The 19297-nt window shown below is 45.6% G+C and overlaps 1 protein-coding gene across 17 annotated transcripts in view; it reads right to left on the minus strand.

Moving 5' to 3' along the window:
* Nucleotides 1-19297, minus strand: part of SPAG1 (sperm associated antigen 1) — a 90564-nt gene that overhangs the window by 19585 nt on the left and 51682 nt on the right. For all 17 annotated transcript variants that reach the window (XM_075920292.1, XM_075920291.1, XM_075920279.1 and 14 more), the window contains 2 exons: nucleotides 10789-10930; nucleotides 9083-9209 (listed from right to left, as the gene is read on the minus strand). In XM_075920292.1, coding sequence (XP_075776407.1) covers nucleotides 9083-9209; nucleotides 10789-10930 — 269 coding nt within the window. The remainder of the gene's footprint in view (nucleotides 1-9082; nucleotides 9210-10788; nucleotides 10931-19297) is intronic.

Consider the following 19297-nt stretch of genomic DNA (forward strand, 5'->3'; position numbering starts at 1 on the left):
TGTTGGACCTCCTCTTGAAGCAGAGGGTCGTGAGAGAGGTCCCTGAAAAGGGACGGGATGGGGGTTGGGAAGGAGGAGGGGCGTGGAAAGGGATTACATAACCTCTTTCCACTATCTCGAGCACCCAGCAGTCCTAAGTAACAGACCTCCAGGCTGGGGTAAAATGGGATAAATGGTCCCGGAAGAGAAATGGGGAGACTGGAAAGTTGCCCTCGTAGGTCTCGTCAAAACCCCTGACATGGACCAGAGGGTTTGTTGGGGGGCTCCTGGTCATGGTCTGGGGTTGGGCGAGGGCGACGCCTTTTGTTCCTGCCATTACTGCTTCTGCTTCTACAGCGGGAGAAGTCGGTACGTGGACCCTGATGAGGTGCTCTAGGAACGTTCCTAACGGGGAAGGAGCGCCTCTGGGTAGCCGAGGTGGGCATGCCCAATGATTTTAGGGTAGCACGAGTGTCTTTCAGGCCATGGAGCCTCTGATCAGTTGGCTCAGAGAGGAGTGAGGGGCCTTCAAAAGGGAGGTCTTGTATGGTGTTCTGGAGGTCTGGGGGAACCCCAGAATCCTGGAGCCAGGAACTGCGGCTTAAGACCACCCCGGAGGCCATTACTCAGGCAGCAGCATCAGCCACATCTAAAGCCGCTTGGAGAGCTGCCCTGGAAATCACTCTCCCCTCTTTGTGGAGAGCTATGAATTCAGCATTGGAATCTCGGGGAAGCAGGTCCACAAACTTGTCCATCGAGGCCCAGGTGTTAAAAGCATACCGTGACAAGAGGACCTGTTGGTTTGCAATGCAGTACTGGATACTGCTGGATGTATAGACTTTCTGGCCTAGCAGGTCAGTTTTCTTGGCCTCCCTGTTCTTAGGAACAATGGCAGGCTGACCTTGCCTCTCCTCTTTGGTTCATGGCTTGCACTACGAGAGAGCCCAGTGGAGGCTGGGAAAAAAATGCTCATTACCTGGGGGACAAAGTATCTCCTTTCAGCCCGCTTATCCATAGGGGGGATGTATGCAGGAGTGTGCCACAAGGCTTTGGAGATCTTGGACACCGTTTTGTTAATCGGGAGGGCCACTCTAGAGGGTCTGCGTAGAGGATGTCCACCACGGGAACGGAGTCATCAGACACCCTATCCATCTAGACTCCCAAACTTTGGGCCAGACGTCGGAGGAGGTCCAGGTGGGCCCTGGCATCCATAGAGGCCATAGATGGTCCAGGGTCTCCCAGAGCCTCATCAAGGGAGAAGGATGATGATCCCTTTCGGACTTCTTTGACAGATATCCCCAAATGCGCCGGATCCTGTAGTGTGCCAGCAGACAAGGGTGGGGGAGGTTGGCTCACCGGAGCCACATTCCCCGAAGGACCTGGTAACTGCTGGCCGGAGGGGCAATGACTGGCCAGAGGTTGGCGATCTGACCAATGGGGTCGCCGAAAGAGGGGCCTGAGGACCCAAAGCGACCGAAGCCGACCTGGAAGGGGTGTTTCCCTGGGCCTGGTGATATGTCCAAGGAGTCCAGAAGGGCCACTGGGCCGGAGATTGAGGAGGCCACGATTGCTGGAGCACCGGTACTGGGACTGGTTGTGTCCATTGCTGTTGGTATGGACAAGGCAGACTATGGTGCTGGGAGCAGTGCCGCAACTGAGACTGGGAGCCCCAAGAAGACGAGATGGATTCTGCCTTGGAGTCAGACGTATACTCCAAGGTGGGTCAGGGAGGAGCCGACACAGACACCTGCAGAGCAGCTGCATGCCTGGCCACAGATTCCAGTTTCCCACGGTGCCAAGGTGGAGGTGGTGGCATGGTGATACAGACGTCTGGTGCAGAGGTAGGTGCCATAACAGTGTAAGCCAGTGTCAGGGCATGGTACCAAGGTGTATCCAGTGCCGCATCCTGATGTGGCACCATGGGTAGTGTGCCACTGATCGGTGCCGCGAACGGTGCTGGTGGAGCAGGGAGGGAGGGGCAGTAGGCCCGGGCCTCCAGTGCCATGGTCTCAGATTGTTTCGACTGCTGGTGCCGTGACGACCCGTGTTACCTGGAGGGTGCTGGAGTGGGGGGCGGTGAGAGGGAAGAGTCTATAATCACTCTTGTCGCTTCTAAGGCCTCCAGTGTGGAGGGTTCAGGGAAGTCCTCCAATGGACTCGACTCCCTATGCTGGGAGGAAGATCCGCCCGACCTAGAAGGTCCGGGCTCCAGACTTGCTGGCACTACGTGTCCCACTGGAGGGAAAACAGAGGGCGTATGTCTAGCAGGAGACCATCCCCAGTTGGGCCTCCTCTTCTTCTGCAGTGCCTGAAACTGAGACCGGTTTCGGGGTCTCCATGGTGCTGGTGAGGCATGGTGCAGGGGGGAGTCCCACACCACGCCAGTGCACTTTGAGGATCTCGTGCCGACTCTGACGCCGGTACCGGCCGGAGAGCCACCTCCATAAGGATGATCTTAAGATGCGACTCTCTCGCGCGTTTCGTGCGCGGCTTAAATGGCTTGCAGATTTTGTAGGCTTCCATGAGGTGCATCTCCCCCAAGCACTTGAAATACGAGGAATGAGGGTCGCCGCGGGGCATAGGCTTGTGGCACTTTTTTCAGGACTTAAAGCCTTGTGGGCTGGGCATACCCTGCCGCAGGCACACAGCGCGCCGCAGTAGGGAACAGTAACGAAAACAACAAATGAGTCTTTAACTTAACTGCAGGTATTTAAGGTAACTGAAGAAACAAAGAACAATACTGAAGAAAAATATCGCTAGATGAGCTGAGGGTTGTTCCAGTGACCATCACGGCGGTAAGAAGGAACTGAGTGGATGAGGGGGCCAGCAGGGGTATATATGGGCTGATATACTTGCGCCACTCCAGGGGGCTCCCTGCCAGCCCTAAGGGTACTGCTGAGGGAAAAACTTCTGACAACGTGTGCACACACCTAATTGGAATGCACATGAGCAATTACTCAAAGAATTATAGATGCCCTAGTAGAATTAGTTAACTGCTACACTCTCGTTCACAATTATTCAGAAAAAATGCTGGGATACTGACTGCAGAGGAGTAGAAAGAATCTAGATTTGGATTCAAAATGTATAATATTGCTAAAGAAAAAAAAGCTAGGAATATGTTCACTGTTCCTTTAAACTAATATTAGGCAGCTAAATATTTATATATGTAAATATCCAATTTGTGAATAATTTGCTTTCAGAAAATCCACCCCCCATTAGCAAATGAATTATTAAACAATGTTTTATGTATATTTGTATTTCTAATTTGCTGTCATGATGGTACTTAATGTCACGCCATTTTCAAGATTAATATAATATACTTAATATATTCATTCTGAAAATACACTTAGCTTTAAACAGATATTTTAAAAAACAAACAAGTTATCATATGTGCCAAAAAAGCTAGAGGCTACAGCTTCATAATCCAGAAACAGCTAGACGCAAAGAGCTAGATTCTCAAAGAAATTTCAGCATGGTGATGCTGAGCATTACCATGCCCAACTTTTTAGTGCCTAGAAATTCATTAGGGTTCACAAAGCTTGAGTTGTGTAGTGTGTCTAGGCACCAAATGAATGGGGGACAGATATACACCTTATAATGGGATCCACAAAAGCCAGCATATTAGGATGCTTTTCACCTAAGGTAGCCAATGGGAGATAGCAAGATGAGGGGTATAAGGTAGTGGCAGATTTAGAGTTAGTGGGGCACTGTGCTCAGCTTCATTTTTGCCCCCTCCCCCCAGGGACACAGCCAAGAAAAAGAACAATCACTCTTCCTGCCCCTACCATTTTTCATTCTTTTTTCTTAATCCTCTTCCTATAAGTAATAAGTAGTAAATAAAAATGAAGTGAAGTACCTTGATTATTTTTGTAGTCTAACTTTTTTTCCACAGACCACTTGAAAATTGCTGAGGGTCTTGGTAAACCACTTAATGATCTTTCCGAATATTGTTTGTACCATGACCTAACTATTGCAAAGTGCTTTGGATAAAAGCGCTTTATAAAAAAAACATAACAACCTTTCCTCAGTCCACCTGAATGGAGTTCTCAGAACACAGTTTGAGAACTTCTGGTCTAGATGAAAGCTTGCATTTGCATTAAGCTAACATGAAAAATATGTTAAAAAGATGTACAGATGACAAATAAATGGAAAAATAAAAATGAACTTACTCTGAAGAAACTTAATCAATGTTTAAAAATATTTATTCACATAGCTTTCTTTCAATACTTTTTCTTTACAAAATATTACTTATGATGACTTAAAGATTTTGTAAAGAGGCACTTTCAATTGTAAATATTTCTGAATGTGTCAAATGTTCCTGACTCACCGTATTTTGCAAATAATTTAAACTCATATCCATACAGAAAAAGAATGTTCACCAGAAGCATCCGTGACAGGTATTGTTAAAAATATTTTCAGAATGGTTTCTGAATTTGGAAAGATTGCCTGCAACCAGTCATGTACAAGTCTATACAAATCATATGGTGATCTGGAAGCACAGAACTCATCGTTTTCGATAAAATGAATGAAATATTTCACTTCATCTTCAAAAACATCTGTGTCTATGTTCTCTCTAGAGATTCACCTCTACTCTGCAATTGTACTATTATTGCACTGACGATCTCAATGATGATCTTCTCTTTCCCTTTTAAATTGATTTCATTGTCTCTTGTTTTTCATTGCAAAATAATTTCCTGGTTTTTTTTTACAGTTCTCATCAGATATATATCAGAAGAATCTATATTTCCTATTAATGTTAGTGCTTTTGCTTCCATGGAACTATAGCCATTTCGAACTTCCATGACAAAACTTGTAACTGAGGCTAACAATTGTGCAGCATTCAATACATTTGTATTAACTTTTTTTCAGTGATTTGCTGATGGCATTAATTCTTGGAAGTAAATGGTTCCACAAAATAGTAAAAACAGCAATAGCATACCATTTCAAACTTTTCTGCTAAGGATGTTATTTCAGTTTTGCACGTGTTTTTTCAGAGTTTGATGTGGTAATGTCTAATAAGGTTCTCTGTATAACATCATAGCTCATTTTCAAAGACAAAACAGCATCTGCATAAGTAGACCACCTAGTGTCAAAAATTCTTTTCATTATCAAATGTTTTCAATTTGCCTGCTCCAAGCTTAATTGTAGCATATTCCACCGATGTGTGGGGGAGAAAAAAAAGCATGCATGTTTTGAAAGAAGTCAAAAAAATGTTTAGCTTCATAAGATGTTGCTGCAGTGTTGCAAATTAAATTCATGGAATGGCTGGAACATGGTATGAATAAAGCAGAGGAATTTGCTTTGTTCAGTCTTTCCTGTAGTCCTAAATATTTTCCTGCCATATTTGTGGTGTTATCAAAGCACTACCCACAACAATTTTTGATGTCCAAACCTAAATTTATAATGATTTCTAAAACTCTAGTTTCTGGACATTCAAAAGTCTGGGATTTTAGTGGGACAAAACAAAGAAAACACTCTACAATTTCACCATTTCAACATTAATCTTAAAATTAATGTTAATTGGTCTACATGACTCGCAATCTGGTGTTGAATCGACCACTATGGAATAGTACTTGGCACCCTTTACTTCTTCAGTGAATTGGTATCTGAGCTGTTCTGCCATTATGGTAATGAATTCATTGTAGGTTTGGTGCATTAAAAAGTTGGTTTTCCCTGAGTGACAATACAGATAATTTTTCAAATGCTCATTGAGAAAATTGTCAAATTCACTAAGATATTCAAGGCAGGTTAAAAAATTACCTTTTCAATTTGACACTGATGGCTCATTGTTTCCTCTTGGAGGTAGTCCCAAAGAAGACAGCAGTTTCACCATGGCAACAACACGTCTCAGTACTTTCCTCCAATAAGGCTACTCCTTGCCAAACTGAGCCAATAACACAGACAATTTACATCTTTGGAAGTTTCATAATCAGCAATGTCTCTTGCAACATTTCTCCAATTAGAGTGCCCATCATCAAATGTTTGTTTTCCTTTAGTATGGTCAGGGAATAATTTGCAAACATAATAGTAGACTTCCTTGCTGGTTTCCAGAGGAAAAAAATCAACCAATTTCTGTGGTCCAATTTTTCTTCATCCTCAGAAAGCGGGACACATGAAGACCTCTAAATTGCTTTCATCCTCCAACATCATACGCTTTTCTCAAATTTTCCATATTACCTATGTTTTTTGGTTAATTCACTCAGAATTATCATGTCCAATGAAACAGATTTTGGCCATAATGCAAGGCCTTCAGGGTAGGCTTCTTCCAGTACTTTGACAAAATTGCCATTATTTGTAGTTCCATTGCCACTTCAGAGTCCGCTTGTTCAACTTTTGCAGTCATCATGGTATCCCCACCACTCGGCAAGTGATCAGATAAGTGAGATGTTTCCTCACCCATACTTTTTGATGAATGTCCTCTATTCACTATTTCAAGATTTTTAAAATAAGATAATAAACTGTCTTTCTGCTTCACTTTGTCTTTTTGCTTCATCTTTTTTTTTGCATTTTTGACTGCCAGACTCATAGTATCGCTTCATTATTGCTAAAAAAGTTTACCTTGATTTTTAGGCAGATTAAAAATATCTGAAAGAGGAGAGGTGTAGCTATGGGTGGGCCTGAGTGGGCGGTGGGCTGGACCACCCATTCCCTAATTAGGTTTAACACCAGTAGCACTGGACCATTTTTAATAGTTGAGTGCTGAAAGCCAGTCTCTCTCCTAGGTGTAGGTCCAGACCTGGGTGCAGGCCACCGACACAGGAACTATGGGATCAGGAAGGGCTGCTGACAGAATAACCAACCCCCATGGCAAGGTGTGTGTGGGAAGATCTGGGACCCCAGGAGTGCAGGGCCTCAGGTGGAAGGGGCGGAACTGGGGGCTCAGCGCAGGAGCAGATCCGCCATGGTAAGGCTGGAGAAGACCGACAGAGAAGATACAAAGGTCTCCATGGCTGCAGGGGACAGCGTGATGCGCCCCCAGTGACTCTGCACTGGCCTGCCTGGAGAAGTGGGCACAGACCCACGTGTGCTCCACCTGAAGGCAAGGGGGCCTCAGTTCCATCGGCCAACTGAGCACCCCCCGCTCTGGCACTCCATCCCCAGTCTGCTCTCCCCTTCACTGGTGGCAGTCATAAGGAAAAGGCGAGTGTTAATAATGGGGGAGTCAATCATTAGAAACATAGATAGCTAGGTTTATGATGACTGGGAGAACTGTATGGTGACTTGCCTGCCTGGCATGAAGGTTACAGATCTCTTGAGACAGCTAGATACAGTTATGTATAGTGCTGGGAAGGAACCGGTGGTCGTGGTACATGTAGGTACCAATGACACAGGAAAGGATAGGACAGAGGTTCTGGAGGCCAAATTTAGGCATCTAGGAAAGAGATTGAAATCCAGGACCTCTATGGTAGCATTCTCTGAAATGCTTCCAGTTTCACATGCAGGGCCAGGTAGGCAGGCAGAGCTTCAGAATCTCAATGCATGGATGATATGATGGTGTAGAGAGGAGGGGTTTAGATTTATTAGGAACCGAGAAACTTTTGGGATGGGGAAGCCTATGCAGGAAAGATGGGCTCCACCTAAACCAAAATGGAACCAGACTGCTGGCACTTAGTTTAAAAACTGCTCTACAACCTTTTTAATGTTAAGGGCTGGGGGAAAGCCGATGGGTGCGGAGGAGCACATAGGTCGGACAGATATCTCTTAGAGGAGATGTCTCTGTGTTCTTGTCAGGAGGAGAGGATGGAAACATGGGTCAGATCAGATGACACACAATCAAATGAAAAAGAGTCTGATACATTGGGAAATGGCAGACAGATAAATAGCGACAATTATTAAAGTGCTTATACACCAAAGCTTGGAGTCTAAATAATAAAATGGGTGAACTAGCGTGCCTTGTTTTAAAGGAGGATATTGAACCAAAATATCCCATAGAATCTCTGTGGATAGTAATTCCATGCTCCAATAATAAGAATATAGCAGTAGGGATATTATCGGCCACCTGATCAGGACAGTGACAGTGACTATGACTATGAAATACTAAAGGAGATTAGAGAGGCTATCAAAATAAAAAACTCAATTATCCACATATTGACTGAGTACACGTTACCTCAGGATAGGATGCAGAGACAAAATTTTTTGATGTGTTAAATGACTGCTTTTTGGAGCAGCTGGCTCTGGAACCCACAAGGGGAGAGACTATTAGTCCTAAGTGGACTAAATTTAATGTATTAAAATTTAACATTCCCGTGATGGGAAAAACACCTCTGCAGCGCAACACTGTGGCATTTAATTTCAGAAAGTGGAACACAAAAACGAAGAAATGAAATAGAAATGAAAAGGTACAGTGACAAAAGTAAAATCTCTACAAGCTGCATGGAAACTTTTCAAAGACACCATAATAGAGGCCTAACTTAAATGAATAGCCCAAATTAAAAACATATAGTAAAAGAACCAAAAAAATGCCACCATGACTTTACAACCAAGTAAAAGAAGCAGTGAGAGATAAAAAGACCTCTTTTTAAAAGTGGAAGTCAAATCCTAGTAAAGAAAATAGAAAGGAGCATAAACTTTGTCAAATTACCGGTAAGTGTAAAAATATAATTAAAAAAAAGCCAAAATGGAGTTTGAAGAATAGCTAGCCAAAAACTCAAAAAGTAATGGCAAAATGTTTTTTAAGTACATCAGAAGCAGGAAGTCTGCTAAACAACCAAGGAGGCTTTGGATAATCGAGATTAAAGTGCTCAGAGATGATAGTCATTGCAGAGAAGCTAAACGAATTCTTTGCTTCAGTCTTCATTTTGCTGAGGATATCACCTACTACATTAGAGGCTCATACAACAGCATACAGGGTGATATCTTTTTTAACTCAATTCCAGTTAACCTTAACTGAGTTACTTCCTGACATTACTGCATGCATGAATCAATTACATGAAATTGTTATTCAAATTATTGTTATAGACTCAAAATACTTGTGCAGTGCTTTACTTTTGCCAAGTGCTTTACCAAAATTAATAATCAAAATACCATACCTCTCCTGTATTTGTATATTCACTGTAACTATTTAAAAATATTTAGGGATACCTGTCTCAATCTTTTTTCTTACCTGTAGTCCTTTGTATGCTAGAGCTCTTCTATAAAAAGCTTTGATGTTAGAGTTTTCTATGTGAAGAACACGATCACAATCCTGTTTAGCCTCTTCATATTGATACAATTTTAAGTAACAGAGAGCCCTAAAATAATACAATAAAATACAACTCAGTTTAAGGGAATTGTGTTGGTTGTTAGAATTAAGCATAACTTAAAAAAAATGGATTTCTTCAAAAATGCTTATGCTATAAGTTATCACAGCACTGGATTTATAATATTTTCACATGGCCAATTCCTGCAATATTTTCTCAAGCATAACTCAATGAGACTTTCACAGCTAAATTAAACACAGGGATAAGTATTTGCAGTATCAATGTCTATGTCACTATAATACACCTAAATACTTCAATGGGACATCAGTTAAATAATGGCTAAGGAAAAACAGAGGGCCACCTAGTAAATCATTACCTCTACTTTCTGCAGCATTTTGCAGCTAGGTATTACTTGGAGGTCTCATATCTAAATACTCTCCCAGTAAAATCCTTATTAATTTGTGGGAGCTGATAGGATTACAGCATATTTGGAACCAATGAACATACCAGAGCCAAGTGAACCTGAGCTGCCAGGGCAGTGGAGCTCCTTAGGACCAAGAATATAGCTGGAACTGACTTAGGGACAACAATGTATTTGAAGAAGTGCACAAAGTCAGATCCAATAGTATTCATAAATCCATATCTCTTAGGCTGTGTCTAGATTGCCCCCCTTTTCCGTAAAAGGGATGCAAATTAGACACAGCGCAATTGCAAATGAAGAGGGGATTTAAATCTTCCCCGCTTCATTTGCATAAACATGGCTGCCGCTTTTTTCTGGCTCGGGGCTTTGCTGGCAAAAAGCGCCAGTCTAGACGGGGATCTTTCGGAAAATAAAGCCTTTTCCGAAAGATCCCTTATTCCTCTTAAAATCAGGAATAAGGGATCTTTTGCAATGATCCAAGAGCCAAAGGGGACAGAGAAGCAACACAAGGAGATGGAGACTGGCAAAGCAGCACAGCCTGCAGCTGGGTGTGGTGAGCAGCTGGGACCAGCGAAGTAGGGGGAGAGTCTCTGGGCAGGGAGACACCACCAGCCAAGAGGCCCTGCAGGCCAGACTAGGCCTGCAGCCCCCCTGCAGCACAGCCAGGGCCTGAGAGAGAGCCCTGTGACCTATAAGGAACAGACTATGAACTGTCCTTACACTCTGCAGACTGCTGTTTGTGATGTCCCCATGCTACAGAGCAGGACTGTGTGTTCTCATTTAACCTTTGTCATTTTTTCTTATTCTTTTCTCTTTAATCAGTTGATGTTTAATAAATTGTATTTACTTTGAACTGTATGAAATGATCACTGGGTCAAGAAAGCATGCAGTGTGAAGAGAGCACCCCGGAGTGGGGACACCCTAGCCCCTGCCCCAAGTGACTACAAGGTCAGAGATTAAGCCCCAGGAAACCTGGGCCCAGCCTTGTTGGGATTTCGAGGACTCTGCTACTCAGGAGAATGGAAGGGGAGCCCTCAGGGTCAGGGAGGCTGTTGGGTAAAGGAAGTGGGAGCGGGGACTCAGATCTTTTCGTTGGTCCATTTCACCGGGGTACTATAGAAGCGAGGAAAGTTCCCCACAATAGCGGGACCATTCCCCAGCTTACATTTAGTATACTTATAAAATATGGCAGAGATTTCAGCTCTTTACCTGTTAGTATAGATAGCACATTCCTTTGAATTTAACTTCATGCACTCATTGTATTTCATTAGAGCTTCTTTATATTTACCCTTCTTTACAAATTCATTTCCTTCATTCTTAAGGATCTTGAAATTCTCCTCAGCTTTTTTACCTTGGTAACAAAAGGACAAAAATATTATTTTTAAAATGACCAGTTTATTAATAACCCACCCAGATTACAATACACTGGCCCTGTAGTAGCTTAAAGATCATGATTTTGATTCCTTGAGTCACAATCTCTCTTATCTCACTGGTCCAAGGAAAAAACAAACTGTACCAGACATAAACCTGGCACAGTGTATCCTCTCCAAAAGTTGCTATATATTGGGAAAGAAGGCAGGGCTAAGGTTCCACACATTCACCACTTCTACCTTCCCAATCATGTGTGCATACTCAGGAGGGATGACATAGCTGCATTGCATTGCACTGCAGCCCTACCAGTGATGTTGGTGGATGGAGTAGTGGTGTAATAATCCCTCAAATAACTGCACCACTTCACTATCCAGTCTACAATTTGTTTTGAAGACAATCTATCATAATGCTTATGGTAAACTGGCAACTAGGTAGGATGTTAGTAAGGATAAATCATACCAATTTTTTCGTTTCTAGCTTACTGAAGAAAACAATTTCGAATGCAATGAAGCAAACTATCTGTGTGCATAATTTCTCTCTGTGACAATGTGTTCCTATCACATATGGTAGATAAAAATCAACTACCTTTTACATAAAACATATTTTCATTGTAATTAGATTTTTTTTATTAAAAACAGATCTTATTTTTTAAAAATAAACGTCTAAAATTAAAATTGAAAACCTGCATTAAGACCAATACTTATAATCTTACACCAAAAATAAAATTAAACAATACTTGGTGCCCAGTTTTAAAGAAAGTCAAAACACTGAACTGGTAGAAGTTACTAGCTAAGCACCTAAAACCTAAGTTGCTGAAGTGCTAAACCAGTTTTTGATAGCAGTATCTTCTTCCATAGGTAAACAGAAAATATTTTCTTTTCTGTTTATTTAGGTCCGTGGTCCCCAACACGGTGCCCGCGGGTGCCATGGCGCCCGCCGGGGCATTTGTGGGCGCCTGCCGACAACCTGGGCCAGCCCCGCCCCCGGTGCACTGGAGGCGCCGGCCCCAGGTGCGCAACACGCACTGGCGCTGGGTGCGCGGCGCTCGGGCAGCCCCAGCCCTGGGGCACATGCAGGCGCTCGGGCGCGTGGTGCTTGAGCGGCGCCAGTGCCGGCCCCAGGTGCATGGCTCGGGCGGCATCGCCGGCCCCGGGCCCACGGCACAAGGCGCTTGGGCGGCCCCAGCCCCGGCCCTAGGGCACACGCCGGCGCCGGGTGCAAGGGCATCCCAGTCCCCTAGCGTGCCCCCAGACGAGTGGCCCCGCCCCCGGGTTCCCGGCACGTGAGTGGCCCCCACCTCCCGGGCGCCTGGCGCGTGAGTGGCCCCACCTCCCGGGCGCCCGGGACCCTCTGAAGGTTGGGGACCACTGATTTAGGTCAATTAAATGACAAATGCATTCAAAATTAAGAAACCAAGTTGGAGTTGAAAAAAGCAATAAGGCTTGTTTTCCTCTTCCAATCTATGAAATAAATGCTCTGACATGCACTATTTCTAAAATCCGGAGAAAATAGTGACCAGAAATAATCAGTTCAATTCACTAAGTAGAGATTATAAATTCCTTTGTTTAATATGGGCATGTAAATATTGTTTAAAAGTTAACTGCTTAAATTATTAAAATGATATAATCAGGTAACTGATTAAAGGGAAAGAGTCTGGGACCACTCCAGAGGGCCGAGTTAGGGTGAACTAACTAGTCAGTTCAAATGCAAAAACAAAAAAGTTTTTATTACCTTATGTATCTAGCACATTTAATGTAGGTTTATTTGCTAATTTTAAAAATTCTGATTTTTATATTAATTTAATCTGAATTCCAATTCAAATAGACCTTGATACAAATCACAAGTAAAATATTAATCTAATAAACAGAAAATGTGAATGATACATTTCTTTACGTAACAAAAAATAAAAAAATTAGGAATCTGAATAAATGCAATTTAACCTATATAAAGACTTAAACAGATGTATACAGAGGCAAGTTTGTTTACAGCCAGGCCCTAAAATACAACTGGATTTGCTCCAATCCCACAGACAAACACCTTCAATTTATCAGGCATTCTTAAAACTTAAATACCCACCTGGGGAAGTGAAGAAACACTTCTGACAGAGCCAGATGAGTACCCAAGAATTGCCTCTCCAAGACAGGCCCAACAAGAAAAAATAATAAAACACCAATAGTCATCACCTATAGCCCGCAGCTCAAACCCCTCCAGCACATTATTAAGACTCTACCATCTAGCCTAGAAAATGATCCCTCATTCTCACAGGCCTTGGGAGCAAACACATATCACACCTTAGACACACTCACGCAGGAACCAAATCCTGCAATAAATCCTGTTGCCAACTCTGTCCAAACATCTATACAAGCAACACCGTCATAGGACCTAACTGCATAAGCCACCACATTAGAGGCTCATACAACAGCACATCCTCTGTGACATATGCCTTCTGCCATGCATACTGGCTAAACTGGACAGACCCTACAACAAAGGATTAATGGACACAAATCAGATATTTAGAATATTAACACGCACAAACCTTTAGGGGAACATTTTAACCTACCCAGGCACTCATTAATGGACTTAAAAGTAGCCATTCTTCTACAAAGTAATTTTACAAGCCAACTACAGAGAGAGAGAGAGAATACGGAATTGACTTTCATATGCAAATTTGACACCTTCTCACTTTGTTTGAACAAAGACTTGAACTGGTTAATATATTATAACACCCTATTGACACCAAAAGCTAAGTATGGGACATTTCCAGCTCACTCAATTAGCCTCATTAGCACCAGGACTACAACTGACAGGGTTTTTTTCTTTCCTCTCTCCCTTCTTATTCTGAGGGTCTCCCTTTTCCCCCCACTCAAAATCATTTTATCTAAAGAAGTGGGTTTTGCACACCAAAGCTTATACATATATTTTTGTTAGTCTCTAAGCCCCAGGAAACCTGGTTTTTTTAAAGTTGTTTTTAAAGTTATAGACTAACACAGCTACCCCTCAGAGTATATAGATGCAGTGTCTCTCTCTCTCTTCAAGCTTAAATCTGTATGATTTCTTAGTTTCATTAAACCAAATATAAAGAGACCTACACGCTTAAAAGACTGCATACACGAGGATCATTTTAGCCAATACTGAAATGAATAAACTCTAGGAGGAAAACATGGCCTCCATTATGCACCGGAAACTCTACACAATAATGTACTTGTGGGAAAATAAAGAGTAACTTATCCAGTTGAAATCAGATGTGAATTAGACAAGCAGCATGCAAACAGACTGAGTCAGAATGGGGCCAGGATACCAGGACTAACTCTTTTAACTGTTGCACAGAGTGCCAAGAAACTGTATGCTTTATATCTTTCCTTAAAGAAGTACTCTCCAATAGCCTGTGTTCAGGGGTTAGCCCAACTGAGCCAGCTAGTGATGTTAATACCAATGAAAACAGCACAGCATGGGCTTCAGAACAGACTAGTGAGACAAGTACATATCCAGAGTCCATGCCAAGCTTGTACTACCCTGTAAGGAAGCCTATATTTCATTGTCTTCACTAAAGACGTGACTAGTCAACTACCCGATAAGCATATGCCTATCGGATAGGTGAGTAGTGACTTGATTAGTCCTATCATCAGAGTCAAGGAGAACAATTTTTCTCCCTCCTTGTAATATCCAGTTAGGTAATTGAAAATTGCTATTATGTCCTTCTCAGTCTTCTCTTTCCCAAACATAACAAACCCCGTTCTTCTAGTCTTCCCTCATAGGCCAGAGGTGTAGTGAAGGGGGGGTAGGGAGAGGCAGTTGCCCCCGGGCGCCACGCTAGGGGGGCGCCAGGCTGGGGTAGAAGCGAAGCGTACACCGCGCAGGCCTACTTGACGCTTAGAACAGTGAGCCGGCAGCTGGGCCATGTGCTGCCTCCCGGAATACACTGCAAGCAAAGGTATCCAGCAGGAGCAGCCTCTTTTAAAATAAAGATTAACTTACCCGACCAGTTCCTCCCGTGTCTGGCTCTGAAGGAGGGGGATTTGGTTGGGGGGGGGGGCGCTGTGTTGCTTGGCTCTGAAGGAGGGGGATTTGGTTGGGGGGGCTGAGGTTGCTTGGCTCTGAGGGAGGGAGCTTTAGTTGGGGGGCACTGGGATTGCTTGGCTCTGAAGGAGGGAGATTTAGTTGGGGGGTACTAGGGGTGCCTGGCTCTGGTATCAGCTGGCAGAAAACCTGCCAGTCTCCAGTGGCAGCCCCTGGTTGGGCAGACCAGGCCCAGAAGGCATGGAGCGGGGATAGGGGACCAGAGGTGTATAAGAGCAGGCAATGGCAGAGGGACAGCACAAGTGTGGGGTAGGATCTTGGGAGGAAAAGGTAACTCAGAAGCATTTTGGAGGGGGTGGGACAGTGTGTGGGTGGGACCTTGAGGCAAGAACAACAGGGTGGGGGATCACAGGTCCGGGTGCTTGTGGCCCCCCCCAACCCCACTTTTTGGGCACTTCTATGATTCTGGGCTAGGAGAGCTGGGCCCACCCTGGAGCAGTGCCCAGCCAAGGCAAGGGACAGCACATGTTAAGAACCCGCAGTAAAGTGATGGCTTGGCTGGTGGGGAGCTTTGTAATTTGTGAACTCCGCCCGCAAGTGCTGGGTGCTAAGGCGTGGGAAGCCCCCCTTCCCCGTATGCTGAATTTGCCAGTGACCTGATGCCTGACACCAGGTTCCCTGCCCACTGACTTTCAGCCACTCAGCCAGCTGTCACTAAACCCCCTCACTTGATTTCATATGGACACAAAGCGCTGTCAAGTAACTGACACACCATCTGCCCACTGGAATGGCATTTAATCCACATCAGCCCCCGCTCCACCCATTGATAGCACTCAGAGGGCTTTCCCAAGGAGGCCACCATTGTCCCATTTTATAGCTGGGGAAACTGAGGCACAGTGGGGGCTGTGACATGCCTGAGGTCACACACCAGGCTGGACTAGAAGCTCAGTTTCCAGTGGTTCAGGGGCTGTCTACACGAGTAGTGAAGATGTGACCGCAGCACAGCCTGGCATAACCCGGCTCGCTGCAATCTGACTAATGTGGGGAACAACCGCGGGGTGGGCGGGGGCTTCAGCAATCACACCCTGGCTAGCTTGTGCTGCAATCAAGCCCCCCCCCCCCCCCCCCCCGTTCAAAGGAGACAGTCCTGGGAGCTGCCCGCTGGCCCAAAGTGCAGCTCAACTAATGACAGTGAGGGGCAGAGACTGATACCTGGCAGCCATCCCTTGCCCCTGATTCTCCATCTGCTCAGCCCCGCCCCCCCAGGCTTGCTGAGCCCTGTGGGGAAAATGTTTCTGACCTAGCCAATTCACACCCCTCGCACTGTGACCCTGGAACCCCACCATGTGGGACTGAACAGGGCTTGATCTGACCCCCAGTTCAAGGGATCCACTTGAGGGAGGGGCCTGGTGCCAAAATCCCACTGTGCACAAGAAGCTACAGGCCTCTCTAGGGGGCGCTGGCTCCAGTTCAGTCCCAGGGTAGGAGGCACAGGCACAGGCACAAGTCTGGATGGGCTCTGGGGACCTGTCCTTTCTAGGGGGCACCAGCTCCTATCTAACCCCATTCAGGCCGTACAGAATCACAGAACACTAGAGCTGGAAGGGGCCTTGAGAAGTTATAGAGTCCAGTCCCCTGCCTTAATGGCAGGACCAAGCATCCAGGGCTACTTAACACATGGCCTGTTGGCCGCATGCTGCCCATGGTTGGTTTGCTTGCAGCCCGTGGTATGGGTTGGGTTTATGTGGGGATCAACACGCAGCTGGGAGACAAAACAAAAAAGTAGTCAATGTAATGGTCGTCTGTTGAGATGCATAGTTTTAATTCTTGGACTATCATTGCTCGTGAAAAGTGCTGTCATATGGTGCATGTTGGGAAATCGGGTAAATGTTGCATTTTATTAATATCAGCAGAACTGACTTAAATGTGACCTGCATGTTGTGTAGTCTTGCCTTAATCATGGTATTCATTCCTGTCAGTGTGAAAGAAGGTATTTGCATATATATTTGCTTGTATATGCAACCACACTTAAGTTGAGGCCCTCAGCATGTTCTGTGCGTATCAGTGAGGCTCCCAGGGCTTCCAAAGTTGAGTTGCCCTAGCTCAGTGGTCACCACTGCTAGATCTTGGAGCCTCTGACAGGTGATCCTGACTGGTTTGGCCAAGAGGCTATCAAGTGCCAGCACTTCAGCTGCCTCTCCCGCCCTCTGCCTTGGAGCTGTTCCCTCAGGAGCCTCCTGCTTGCTGGGCAGGGGAGGGACAGGAGGGTGCCAATGTCAGGGTGCTCCCCCTCCACACTCTGTATCCCATCTCCACAAAGCAGAGAGGGAACACAACAGGACTTGGAATGGAGTTTGCTGGCTGCTTTTGGGAGTGGTACAGGGCTGGGGTGAGCCTGCCTTAGCCTCACTGCACTACCACCCAGGAGCCACCTGAGGTCAGTAGGGCCCGGACGGAGCCCACATCCTGAAACACTACCCCAGTCATGAACCCCCTCCTGTACCCCAAGCCTCTGCCCCAGCCCCAAGCACCTCTGCATCCAAACACCCTCCCAGAACCTGCTCCTAGAACCCCCTCCAGCATCCCAACTGCCTGTCCCAAGCTCAGCTCTGAGCCTCTCTCATACTCCAGATCCCTTAATCCAAGACCAAAGTCTGCACTCTAACCCTCAGCCCCAGCCTGGTGAAAGTGAGGGAAGAAGGGGGAGGGAGGATGGAGTGCACAGGTATAGGGGACCTCAGAGAAGGGGCACAAAGAAGGAAGGGCAAGGATATTTGCGTGAGACGTAGATTTCCGATTGCACTTAAATTGAAAAAGTGATCTTGTGCTTAAAAAGGTTGGAGACCACTGCCCTAGCTCATCCGTGACAGGTGTCTGCCTAACCTGCTCTTAAATATCTCATGATGGAGATTCCGCAACCTCCCTAGGCAATTTACTCCAGTGTTTAACCACCCTTACAGGTAGGAAGTTTTTCCTAATGTCCAACCTAAACCTCCCTTGCTGAAATTTAAGCCCATTGCTTCTTGTCCCAACCTCAGGGGCCAAGGAGAACCATTTTTCTTACTCTTCCTTATGACACTCTTTTAGATACTTGAAAGCTGCTCTCATGTCCCTTTTCAGTCTTCTCTTTTCCAAGCTAAACAAGGCCAATTCATTCAGCCTTGCCTCACAGGTCATGGTCTCTAGACCTTTCATCATTTGTGTTATTCTTCTCTGGACTTTCTCCAGTTTCTCCACATCTTTCCTGATATGGCACCTAAAACTGGATGAGATACTCCAGCTGGGGGCCGGGGCCTAATGTGGATGGCCCATTCCCTGCCTAGGGGAAGTGAGACTGGGTGGATTAATTTCCAATCCTCCTGTTTATTCTTTTCCTAGCCAGGTGGGCACAGAGGTTCTGATGAGGGCTCTGCAGGAAGGCAGCCCATGCTGCCCCCTGCCTGAAACCCCTTGTGAAGGTGTTAAACAGCTGTCCAGCCCCCCCGAGGTGACTGCATTTCAGCATTCCTGAAGCAACACAGCACCAGCAATGGACAGGAGAATGACTCCCAGGCATGGCTTACTCATGACTGCTTCAGTCCCGGTGAATGGACTTCAGCCCCTTTCCCTCCCCTCCCCCTCTTTGCAATGGGGCTGTAGACTCTGGGGAGAGGCGTGGAGACAGGCAGAGGTATCTATCTGCAGCAGACGTAGACATGTTTCTGTATTAATCATTCTCTCACTGAAGTTTTTAGCTTTGTATTGAGTCCTTTTACATGGAAACTTTGTATTACATCTTGGTAGAATAGTCCCTAAAACAAGTGAGGTAGAGACTGTCCCTGTGGGGTGAATGAGGTGGAAATGGATAAGCTGGAAGGCGAGCACCTCTGGGCAGTTACAAGGGTTGGAGAGGGGATGGAAGCCAGATCCAAGACCAATGAGCCCTGAGAAGTGGGCCCAGTGAAAGGAGAATGAACCTGTGGATGCCTTGTGGGTTAGCAGCCAGGGCCTACTTTGGAGAGCCCCCTCTTCGGAGGTGAATGTGGCAGCATTGAGGCACCCCCCAGAAGCAGGCCCCACAAACACTAACTGCAGCTGCATGGGATGGCTCTCTCAGATCTTGCACATGCATAAGATGATAGATCTGCAGTAGGGGGAAGCAGTGGTGTAGTATGGGGGCTGGAGGGGTCAGTTGACCCTGGGCACCATGCTAGGGAGGCGCCAATTTAATCCCATTCTGCTCCCCCTGTCATCCCTCGGCTCGCCTGCTCCTATTCCACCTGCTGGAGTCTCCTCCCTGCCTCTCTGCTCCTAGCCCGACCCTCCTCCATCTCTGCCGGTGGGTTAGTGC

The sequence above is a fragment of the Pelodiscus sinensis genome, chromosome 2 (assembly GCF_049634645.1).
Source record: "Pelodiscus sinensis isolate JC-2024 chromosome 2, ASM4963464v1, whole genome shotgun sequence".
Classification (NCBI taxonomy): domain Eukaryota; kingdom Metazoa; phylum Chordata; order Testudines; family Trionychidae; genus Pelodiscus; species Pelodiscus sinensis.